The sequence below is a fragment of the Conger conger genome, chromosome 4, assembly GCF_963514075.1.
Source record: "Conger conger chromosome 4, fConCon1.1, whole genome shotgun sequence".
In the NCBI taxonomy this organism is placed as follows: Eukaryota; Metazoa; Chordata; class Actinopteri; order Anguilliformes; family Congridae; genus Conger; species Conger conger.
In genome coordinates this window covers 15,337,681-15,349,145 of record NC_083763.1, presented here as the reverse complement: position 1 = coordinate 15,349,145, position 11,465 = coordinate 15,337,681, and the positions used below count along the sequence as shown (strand labels likewise).

Sequence of the window (11,465 nt, the reverse complement as noted above, 5' to 3'; positions counted from 1 at the left end):
ATGTGAACCTTTTATTCCATTCAAGGCAGTTCATGTAACCTGTGTAACTATAGATCTATATTGTAGAATTCAGCATCTGCTATTGCTGTGTGATTTTGAAGTTGAGATCAACATTTTATCAAGGTGTTTTTTGTATGTAGAAATGTACATTTTGACTGGTCTTATATTTGAGTGTATGTGTTGTATTGTGTTAATAAGATGGTTTAAGTTTAATGTTTACATGAATGCAGTTATTAGCTATTTGTATCATTTCTTGGTTGGGGATATCATTGTTTATGCCTTTTCCCCCAACTTTGGTGAGTCTTGGAGGTTTAGAATGTAAGAATTTATAGTTGGCCAATGATTATGGCCAATGCTGCTTATACAAACGATGCAATAATATCTTGGAATAAATTGAATAAAATGTCTCAACCTTTCGCTTGATTTAACTTGTGGATTGTAGAATAATCCTCCACAGTTTTAGTTGTCTTAATGTCTTGTCCTAAAACATACCTTTGTGACACTGGTATGCATCACGACTGCATAGATATGAAATGTTGCTCCCCTGGATAAGTGAAAGGTGCCATGATGTTTGCCTGGATGGGAAAATGTATCCTATTGGTTTGGCACTTGTTCCCCCTTTGATTTTTGGAAAATGATTTGGGGTCCATTTTAAAGGACAAAATGTCATTTTCATCAGTCAAATTCATCAGTCACTTAAGTAATACCCAGAGACAAGCACATTGTAATATGCAGCTTAGATTTTATTTACAATTTAAACAGCCCTGGACACAGCGTCTTCAGTACTGGCAAGATAAATTCAAAAACATGCAAAGAGGTGTAATGTCTGACTACACACACTAGGCGCACTGTTTTGTACAGCGGCAGGCCAGATGGGCATCAACTGTTTCCCTAAGATCCACAGTCTTCTCACCAATGCTGCTCAGGCTGTCAGATCTGTTCACATTGGAATCTGGAAAAGAAAAGAAATAAATCAATAGAACCTTTAGCTGATCCTCTTAAAATTTTAGAATTTGTTTAATGTTCAGTATCATTTTCTCTGGGGCACACCATGGTTTATCTTACCAGTGGGGATGCAGTGGAAGCCAACAGTGACAGGGGTGGTCCTCTGAGGGCTGCAGCCAGGCACACAGCGGAGCACAGGCTCAACAGAGTAGCATTTAGTCTCCTGTCCATCCAGGATCATCTGCTTCTCCAGCTTCACTGACTCCTGCTTTATGTGGCACTCTACATCAGAGAGAGGGCAAATGTCAGCAAGCTTTCAGTCATACATGGACATTGAATGTTGTAGAAAAATACTTACGGCTAGCGTCACGGCAGCTTTCTACAGGAAGGACCCAAGAATGGGCAAAGCTGAGAGCGTTCTTGGTCAGGCGTCCGCTGGGAGTGCGGAATTCTTGTCTTACTTCACCATCAGCCTTTCCACAGATTCCACAAGTCTGGCCCTTCATCCAATCAGCAGCTCTAACCTGAGAGACAAGTTTGTGTCAAAAATTAGCTGTGCTAATTTGACTGCTCTCTCAGAAACAACAGAAAATGTATTTCTTATCACCTTCCATGTATTTTTATCAAAGTAGACTTCATGCAGGCCATGGCTGGCAGCATAGAGAGACAGTCCATCACCATTCTGCCCAATGACGATTGAACCTTCAGAAACGAGACCATTTTCAAAGACAAATTTCTACATCGATGAACAAAAGAAAACATATTGCACATTTCCTCAAAAATACATATTTTAAATAGTGACCTGTGGGATGTTCATAAGGTAGGCTGGTGGGAGGTACTTCCTTGCCGTTGATCTTCATCCGCACTTCACTGTCACTGAGGTAGAGGTCAACATCCCTGGAAGAGATGCACAACAATGCTACTGAGGACATAGGGAAATTCATATGCATGGTCGTAAAAGGGGCAGTTCACAGACAAAATTTTCATAGATTTACCATCGCCTGAGACCGCACACAATTGATGTACTTGAATAGAAATAGTTGAAAGAAACTGCACTACAAGGTCTGTGGATGCTGAGTTTTTTCATGTAGATTTTAACATTGACTTTGTTGAGGCCTAGAAAACAGCTCAGTGATATGGATGGATAGATATCACCCTGGATGGGAGGAACAATATGGAATATAGCAATATGGAAGTGAGTATGAGCTGTACTTACATGTCATCAAGTTTCACTGTGATATGGTGCTGTTCAGAAACTGGATCCTTCTTCATCAGAACCATGAACTTAAGCTCTGGGGTGCAGTCCTGGGCCAGCACTTGGTAGCAAGAGATGGGCATTTCATTCTTGTACCTTCTGTTGTTGAATGTGGTCAGGATATCATTGGCCAAGCTGCATTGCACTGGAGGGGTGTAGGAAAACACAACATCATGATATGTTATGACTGAATGTAATTCAGTTTAGTAGTTCTAGGATAAGCCACATGCTGGTGATCGCAATTGTAATCTAAAATGTAACATCCTAGCACTGTATTTGAGATATTCAATAACACCGTTAGTTGTAATTCTTACAAAACCAACCTCCATTCATTTCAGCGATTCTATCAGGAATGGTCAGGTGTGCACGAGCAGCAACTCCAGCTCCAAATGGAAGGGCAATGGGAAGAGCCACAGCCAATTTATACAGGGTCATCTTCAGAGAAATGCAGACATGTTATAATGTACTCTTAATAACATCTAAAATGAAGCAATTTCAAGATGAGATAAAGATGCCTGTTACCCTTGGTGTTTTCATTATAAAATTGATGGTCCTTTCAGAAGTGGCAGCCACAGTGAATTTGATCTGTTCCGCTCTGTTTCTGGTTCTGGCCTGATTTATTCCAGCCATGAGAGCAGCACCAGGGATGTACTCAGCGATCCTACATCACGAGTGAATAACAAAATGAGTCAAGCCTACCTGAACATCCATATATTCAGGAAAAAGACAAACTTCACTAAAGCTGAATTCAGTATGGGCTACTGTACTTGTGAGCATAGTGCTTAAAAGCTTTGGGAATCTTGGTCCAGTCCAGCTTCATGCGGGCTGCAGGGCTTGCACCCATCAGACCAGTCTCTGCCTTGACAACCGCTGCAAATTCCTGGCATTCCGCTCCCCAGCCAATCTTGGCCTTCAGAGAAAAAATATGAGGTGCACTTGGCTTTTGTATAACACAGATTTAAACGCACAACATAAATCCGTCAGAATGCTCTGATTGAGGGTATCTGGTCTCACCATGACTTTGTGTCTGCTCAGCAGGATTCCATTAGCACACATCTTCCAGTTTTCATTTTCAGCAAGAGCAGCCATAATGACCTGCACCCTAGCATCAGCAGTATCCTTGTAGGCTGCAATCTGGTATCCCTGCATCTTTCCATCAGCCCTCACAGCACGAACAACAATGGCCATGGCAGGGGGCACAGCATCTCCAAGGTTTCGGTTCTGTAGGGGCAGTGAGAAAGGCAGCTCACTAAGCATGCTGATTCATTATGCTGTAACTGTATAAGGGATCAGGAATATGTGAGGGTGTTTGTACCTTTCTGTAAATGGCCTGAAAGCTGGCAGCACTGCTGAGCCTGCTGCTCGAGCTTCTACTGGAGCTACTGACTCTACTGCCAATGCTGCTGGTTCTGGAACTGGAGGACACCTTTACCCCGGAGACAGCTTTAGAGGTGTGCTGCAAGAGAGGGGTCAGAGGCATTAGAGAACACTGATACAGCTTAAGCATTTTCTCAAAGCTCTAATTCAGAAGAAATCTTACCCGGTGGATGTGGTTTTTGGTGAACTTGTAGTCGTAGATTTCCGCCTATAGGAGGAAAAGGATGGGAATTAGTGAACATAACTTCTCTATTTCACTCAAAGAGGACGGAGTAAAACAGGGCCTCACCCGGGACATGCGGGAGCTGGAGGACCTGGACGACCTGGAGGAGCTGGAGGAACTGACAGAACGGCTGACGCTGGTGCTGACCTTCTTGGAGCCACTACGCTTTCTGCTGCTGCTGCTGCTGCTGCTGCTGCTACTGCGACTCCTGCTGCTGCTGCTACTGCTGCTGCTGCTGCTACTGCTGCTTAGGATGCTCTTGCTGTTTTTCTTGTGATGGGAAGCAGATGAAGAAGAGGAACTGGAGCTAGACGAATGGCTGCTCTTGCTGAGGCTTAGCGCACGGCGGCTGGAGGAACTACGTGAGCTGGAGGAGGAGGAGCTGCTAACATTTCTCATTCGGTTCTTCTGCAGAGACAGGAAGATGAGGATGAATGTAGAGGAACACAGGACTAGGACTTCATTTGTAGTAATTTTTGTACATTGTAATTTTTCAGGTCAGCCATTATTAAGCCAGTTACCAGGAATCTAATCTATAATTACATGAATTGTTCATGACAACTACGCACAATTCCAGTATCCAGGATCTTTTTCAGCTTCAGCAGGACAGTCTTTCCCTCTGTAGTTTCCTCCTCATCTTTCAGAGTGATCGCTTTGATTATTTTTGATGCTGACTTGGGTCCAACCTGGATTTCAATCAGCACTTTGTCGATGGCCTCTTCAGCAGTTGCTGCAAGACAATTTTCCCAGTTAACTCTTGTTTATCCAAAGAAGTAATGGCGGTGTTTTTGATCAACCACCCCATAGTTTTTACTTATATCAACAGTATAGCATTGCATACCATGAAGTGCATTTGTTATTTATATTACCTGGTTTAATGGCAACAGTAACTGCATGCTTTCCAATCAGTGTGTAAAGAGGGCTGTTTCTCATGAATGCAGCATTCTGCGATGCAACCTCAAGGCATGCTTTGAATCCAAAAGTTGACAGCATGGCACAGTATGCCTCTTGAACCGTCGCTGATATGCCCTTCAATTTTGGCTCAGCTTTAGCAGCCATATCAGGATAAAGGATTTCAGATGACCTTGACTGAAAGCATGACAGATACAATGTTGAACATTCATAATTCAACTGAAAATCTCTTTGCCGCAAAGTATTGGTGTTTACTTTTTACAAATAATTATCTTTATCTTACCAAACCACCAGCCGCAGACACTGCCCCCTTAGATGTAAACTTCTCCTTGGACAGCTGGGCTGCAAGAGCCGCAGGCACCATTGGAGTGCTTCTAGCAGCAGCAGCATCTTCCACATTTCTTGCCACAGCAAAGGTCTCAAAGCTGTTGAGAAAGGACATCTTTATAGCAGCTTAGATGTGATACTGTGAAAAAGCAATGCTCTTGTAAGATATTTCTTGAAAAATAAACTGTTGAAAATGGACATTAGTGGCCTTTAAATGATGTATAAGTATTAGCCATGGTTTGGCTGAAAATATATTAGACAGTGCATGTCAAATCTCATTAAAACAAGCCCAAGTATATCCCTCATGAGGCAATTATGTATATGGTGCTTACCGTACAGCTGCAATATGGTCCGGAACCTGAACGGGCAAAGCTTCAAACTTGTAGGTGCCTTGAGCAATGTTAATTCTTGCAGCAAACTTCAGAGGGAGGATTGTATGCACTTTAGCTTTGGCCATAACTGCAGCCTGAATAATGGCAGTATTCACTCCCATAACACCGAAAGTGTGCATGGCAATGCTGTAGAAAACAGATGAATGTTATTCATTTTCCAAGTTATTTTACAATTTAAAATTTTATAAAAAAAACATTTTATCTACCTTGGTGTAATCTCAGCTTGTAGTTGAATATCAGTCTTCAACAGGTCCGCAACATGGAAGGTTTCAGCAGGTGCAGGTGTGAGAGTTGCTTTGACTGTGAACATAAAGATACATATTAGCTTAAGAAGCAGAAATCCTTTATTGAACAGTGAAAATCCTACTGAATATTTGTGATGAGAACTTACTGTCGGCAGTAGCAGCAGCTACAGCTGCAGTGTACAGACTCAGTTCCATGGGAACACCAGCAGAAGTTGGGAAGATGCGACGCACCTCAGCAGCCAGCAGGGGCATGGCCCACTGCTTAGCAGCTCCAGACTGCAGTGCATTCAGCACACGCCTCAACATCGTATGTGCTCCAGAAGATCCAGTTGTGTACTGCAGTCAATGACATCACAAAAAAGGTTGTTGCTTCCCATGTGCAGAACATTGTGAACCAAATACAAAAAAAGAAATATGCAGTTACATTACATTAATGGCATTTGGCAGACGCTCTTATCGAGCGCAACATACAGTTGATTAGACTAAGCAGGAGACAATCTGGAGCAAAGCAGGGTTAAGGGCCTTGCTCAAGGACCCAACGGCTGTGTGGATCTTATTGTGGCTACATAGGGGATTGAACTATCCACTACGCCACAGGCCGCCCAGTTGCAACTGATATTTTTATTGTAAAAAATGTAATTACTTGGAAACAGAGACAGTACCTGCATTGCCTGATCAATCATGGCTTTGTTGATGCTCAGGAAGGCAATTTCTTGGCCGAACAGTTTTATGTACATGGAGCCCAGTGGTTCTTTGCCTGGTGCTGCTTTCCAGTCTGCAAGCTGTGGGATAAAGATATTAAGGATATTTCTCACACGTTGATTTTCTTTGGGATTCTGGAATCTGAATATATTCACTAAGACTTACAGCCTTCAAGACATGCCTCATTCTGTTCATCCTGTTAGCAGCACCAGTAGCAGCAGCAGCAGCAGCAGGTGTTTTCAGAAGAGCCTCCTGAATTCCTTCAGTTCTAACTCCAAACTGAGACAGAGGATCAGTCCTGTCAGTTTAAACAAGTCCACAGGGCTAAAACATGTTGATTAAACTAGAGACAGCTATTTGTTTTACCTCCAGAACATTAGCTGCTGCCCCAGCAAAGTAGGCACGCAATTTGGCCACAACAGCCCTGGGAAAAATGGTGGCAGCGTCATTGATAAGGAAAGCACTGGCAGCAGCTCCAGCCATTAGGTTATCTTTGAAAAAGAAAATCATCAGTCTTGTTAGAATTTCTCAATGACTTCATGAAAGTAAACATTTCATATGCACTTGTATGGAAATGTCTTAAATTCTTCAACATTCTTACTGCTGTAAGCATCAAGATGGAATGCTTTGCTGAAACGGTAGCTCAGTCTGTCAAATTTGTGCCTCACGATCTTCACCGCAACATTACAAGCAGCAGCACTAAATGGGAAGAAAACGTGTTTTTAGTGCTTATTCACATTCATGTTGAAGATACTGGGGTTTGAGCCAGATGTGAACATATGCTCTTACACTGGGGCCAATTCTGGGGCAGTGCTCCTGGTCAGGGCCTTCATATGAGAATAGGTGAAGCTGGCCACTTGCTGGCTGGGTTCTTTCTGCAGAGCGTCAGCAATGACTGCCACCAGACCCATGGTTGGCCTGGTCTCAAACAACACAACACAGGCCACCATGCGTACCTCTGGATTAACATCTCTGTCCATGAAAAGCTGCAGAGCCACTTCCTGGACCTGGAAATTGACAGCAAGTGAATATTTCAGAGCAATGACTGACCTTAAACACACATATATCTAAGCTGCTCTCATCTTATATATATATATACCCTATAATGAGAATGATTTGTACTTGCCTGTCTACGCTCAAATTTGGCAACATTCCTCAGGGCCATCACAGCATCAGCATGGACACTGACTGGGAGTGCAGCAGCTGCAGTGCCAAATCCTGGCAGGAGCTTCATGATTGTCTTGATACTGGCAGGATGCCCAGCATTCCCCAGAACTTTCAGAACCAGGGTGATCTCAGTCACATTGACTTCAGCAATAGCCTCTGCAGCGATGTCAAGGACAGGCTGGAGAGAGTCGATGGGAAGTAAACATTCAGCAATCAATACCGACACTCTTGCACATGGCAATTTCATGATAAAAATACTGATTTACCTTCATGACATCAACTGGGCAGCTGGGCTGTGCAGCACAGAACTTGAAAACCATGGAGCCGTAACCAAGCATTGCAATTTCACGCAGTGCGGGCTCTGTCTGAATCTTGGAGTCGAATACCAGCCTCTGGAGAGGAAATACAGATTTTTTGCCATTTCTCCAGAAGCTGATAAAATCATTTTTAATGACTGAGATCATTAAGACTACCCACTTCTGCAAGTTCGATGGTTGGCTTGTCAGCCTTAACCAGTTGCATGGCAGCCAACATTGCCTGAGCAGCCTCAGCTGTGGTAAACTCTCCATCCTGGAACTTCTCGCTGATGAACTTCACTGCAGCTTGTGTTCCAATGGCAGGGACAGTGTCCAGGATCCAACGTCTGAAGAAACGTTTCAGAAGACCCACTCCATAAATCATCCATCCATCCATCCATTATCTGAACCCGCTTATCCTGAACAGGGTCGCAGGGGGGCTGGAGCCTATCCCAGCATACATTGGGCGAAAGGCAGGAATACACCCTGGACGGGTCGCCAGTCCATCACAGGGCACACACACCATTCACTCACACACTCATACCTATGGGCAATTTAGACTCTCCAATCAGCCTAACGTGCATGTCTTTGGACTGTGGGAGGAAACCGGAGTACCCGGAGGAAACCCACGCAGACACGGGGAGAACATGCAAACTCCGCACAGAGAGGCCCCAGCCGACGGGGATTCGAACCCAGGACCTCCTTGCTGTGAGGCGGCAGTGCTACCCACTGCACCATCCGTGCCGCCCCATAAATCATCAGTCTTTATTTATTGTAGTGTTGAACATTTGTTGTGAAGAATATTGATCTTTTCATAGTGCTTTTATTGATTTTGACATATCTAGGGAAATCTACCTGAAAGCAGGTTTAGCCCTGAATTGATTCCATATGGCATCAATATCCTCATAGCTGGCGACACGCAGAAGCTGGATCAACTGCAGAAACTTCAGGGGAGCATCCTCGTGGACTGCAGCGATGTTGTTTGCCACAAGATGAGTCAGGATTTCTACAATCTACAGATTTTACAAGAGGAAATAAAAACAAGGTGCTCTCAAGAAAACATAAGTAAGCATTCGTATACTAGTAGACTGCCAGACTGTATCATGTTTTCATGAATGGCTAACATATCAAAAGCTATTGCAAATATCCTTCAAATAAATGTAGCACCTCATATAAATAGTCTATAATACCTGAGTCTGTGCATTACTGATCCTTATGAGTTCAATGGGTGTCCGGATAATCTCATCTGCAAATTCATATGCCAAGGACCCTCGAGGTATGTAGTCTGCTTGGATAGGCTGAACTGCAGCATTCTGGATTTCAAAGAACGTCATGACTTGCCTGTAGAACAAAAGTGAAGGAAATAACAGTGGAAATGTGAAAAAGTGGACTGGGAAATAAGACAATCCGGACAGTGAGTTCACAAATATTTTGCAAACTGAAACTGTTTTACCTGGCCTCCATCTGGGCTGCTCCAGTCATCTCATTGAAAGGTGTGAACTGGTGAAGCTCCTCAACAGTGGCCTCAGTAATCAGAGCACCAGCTGCAGTTGGCTTCATGATATAGTTGTAAGCCGCAGCTCCCCTCAGGTTCTTTCCCCTCTGCAGAAGAAGACCAGCACGGTGAATATGCATGAGCAGCAGGTAACATTATCAGGGTCACATAGTTCATGTAAGTCTTACCTGTTGACTTTGGGCGCTTGTCTCTGTATATGCCATACCAATATCCTTCATTATTCTCTCATGGCAGTTGTTCAGATCTTTGGACTTGGTGATGTAAATGCGCTCTGCCTTTGCATCTTCACTGATCACATAGTCAGTCTTGCAGGTTCCTTGAGCACCAGCCTGATAATTACATTATACAACATGAATGACAAGCCAGAAACAATTACAATTTGCTGAAATAGCATCATTTCTCATCATTTCTTGACTTACCTCTTGCAGCTCATACACATTCTGGGACTTTTTGGTGGTGAGCTGGAGTATGTTCAGGATACCTCTGTGGATATTCAGAACTGTTGCATAGACTTCAGCAGGTGCAAACACATTGCCTACGAGACCGTTAGTATACTCAAACTTGATGGGAATAAGCAGCTGAGCAGCGAGGGCCTCTGTGAGCTTTGCGGCTGGGACAAATGGATCTGTGGGCCAGATGCCACTGTACTCAAAGATCTGAGGGTCCATGAGCTGGGAAGACAACATTTTACCTTATTTAGGAATACAGGTCAATTGTTATGGATTTATTAAGGTGCATACAATTTCAACAGCTATCAAGCTATTGAAAATGTAATGCAGATAATAAAAATAAATCAGGGATTGTCCTTCTGGACAGCATGTCAATGTATTAATGGCTCATCTGTATTTCTGCTTGGAGTACGACGTAATCTTTGTATTGGAGTATGTTCATGCTTTACCTTTAGCAGGAAGGTATTTTGGGCAACTCCACTGATGAGAATCTTGCTGCTGACTTTCACCCCAGCCCTGGCCAGCCCAGCCTCTGGCAGACCTCCCAGAAGCACTGCTTCATACTTGTACACATAGGTCTTACTGGTGCCAAAGCCTGGTGCTGTAACAACAGCCATTTATACAATATTACAGAGCTTGTACTATTGCTACAGTGTCACAAAATCTGAATTAAAGTTTAGTAATATGGATATACTTACTAAGCTTAACCTGTTGACCCGCTACAAAACAAAATGAAACATGGTACTTAACACTCACCAAAAGTATCACCCACATAGTTTCATAATAAATTACAGTGTAATCATTCTGTATATTCAACAATTGTATGTCTAATTTGGACAAATTACAGGTTATTTCATCAGTTATTTTTCCAATATGTTTTGTTTTAGATAAAGACTTCTGTAAACATACAAAAAATATTTTGATAGTCTTGATATTTCAACAGCTTTCAATCAAAAACCTGACATTAATGTAACTAATGAAAATAATGCATCACAAGCAACATTCCAACAAAGTGGGCTATTGATAAAATAATTATAACAATAATGGCATGATAAACATTAATCAGCTGAAGCACATACTACAGCACACAAGTGTATCCTTTCTCAGCTATTTAACTAATTACCACTTATTTATTTTATTTTTATTTACTCCTGAAAAACATGAAAAATGTAATAATAAAAAGTACTTTACTCACCCACAAGGGCTAGAGTCAGGGCAAGGACAACTGCTCTCATGGCTGGTGGGATGTGAGCACCAGTGGATAAAAGCTGTCTTTTTAAATACGTTTTTTGGCAATAGCTATGACAAGATACATCATTAACTTAATGTCTGGAGTTTACTTCATAAGATTTCACATAGTGAGAAAGGTTATCTGTTGTCTATCACGAAGTAAATACACAAATGTTTGACAGTGAGGTTGAACACAGCCAAAGCAGGTTAGGTTAGCCTGGCCTTTTGTGTTTACACTCATCACAAGTTGAATTTATCACAGTATAATCACTTTTAGAAACTCAAAGAATTAAATAGATTCCTGGACATATGATGCCATATTTTGCAATAAATGCTTCTATCTTGCTGATATCAGTGAGTACAATGCATAACTTGAAAAGTTGAGTTCTATATGCATTTTGTGGCATTTGTTTAAATTGGGTAAGAAAA

At 42.5% G+C, this 11,465-nt stretch overlaps 1 protein-coding gene across 1 annotated transcript; it reads right to left on the bottom strand.

Moving 5' to 3' along the window:
* Positions 1-819: 819 nt before the first annotated feature.
* On the bottom strand, positions 820-11,044 carry LOC133127107 (vitellogenin-like). The gene is made up of 35 exons (XM_061239754.1): positions 11,002-11,044; positions 10,505-10,525; positions 10,256-10,407; positions 9,777-10,028; positions 9,525-9,686; positions 9,295-9,443; positions 9,032-9,182; positions 8,697-8,854; positions 8,023-8,188; positions 7,812-7,937; positions 7,505-7,723; positions 7,168-7,385; positions 6,980-7,077; positions 6,745-6,869; positions 6,544-6,657; positions 6,339-6,458; positions 5,823-6,012; positions 5,638-5,731; positions 5,372-5,557; positions 5,008-5,137; positions 4,670-4,889; positions 4,370-4,530; positions 3,867-4,208; positions 3,741-3,785; positions 3,516-3,656; positions 3,215-3,421; positions 2,968-3,110; positions 2,723-2,861; positions 2,524-2,635; positions 2,162-2,345; positions 1,748-1,842; positions 1,553-1,647; positions 1,304-1,469; positions 1,066-1,227; positions 820-952 (listed from the first exon to the last, which is right to left on the bottom strand). The coding sequence occupies exons 1-35, from the start codon at positions 11,039-11,041 to the stop codon at positions 840-842; spliced, it is 5,196 nt and encodes a 1,731-aa protein (XP_061095738.1). The 5' UTR covers positions 11,042-11,044; the 3' UTR covers positions 820-839.
* Between the last annotated feature and the right edge of the window lie 421 nt (positions 11,045-11,465).

Coding starts and splice junctions, on each gene's coding strand:
- LOC133127107 (XM_061239754.1), bottom strand. CDS start 11,041: ATGAGAGCAGTTGTCCTTGCCCTGACTCTAGCCCTTGTGG. Junction 10,408..10,504: donor GGGTCAACAGGTTAAGCTTA/GTAAGTATATCC, acceptor CTGTTGTTACAG/CACCAGGCTTTGGCACCAGT. Junction 3,657..3,740: donor CCAAAAACCACATCCACCGG/GTAAGATTTCTT, acceptor CCTCTCTTGCAG/CACACCTCTAAAGCTGTCTC.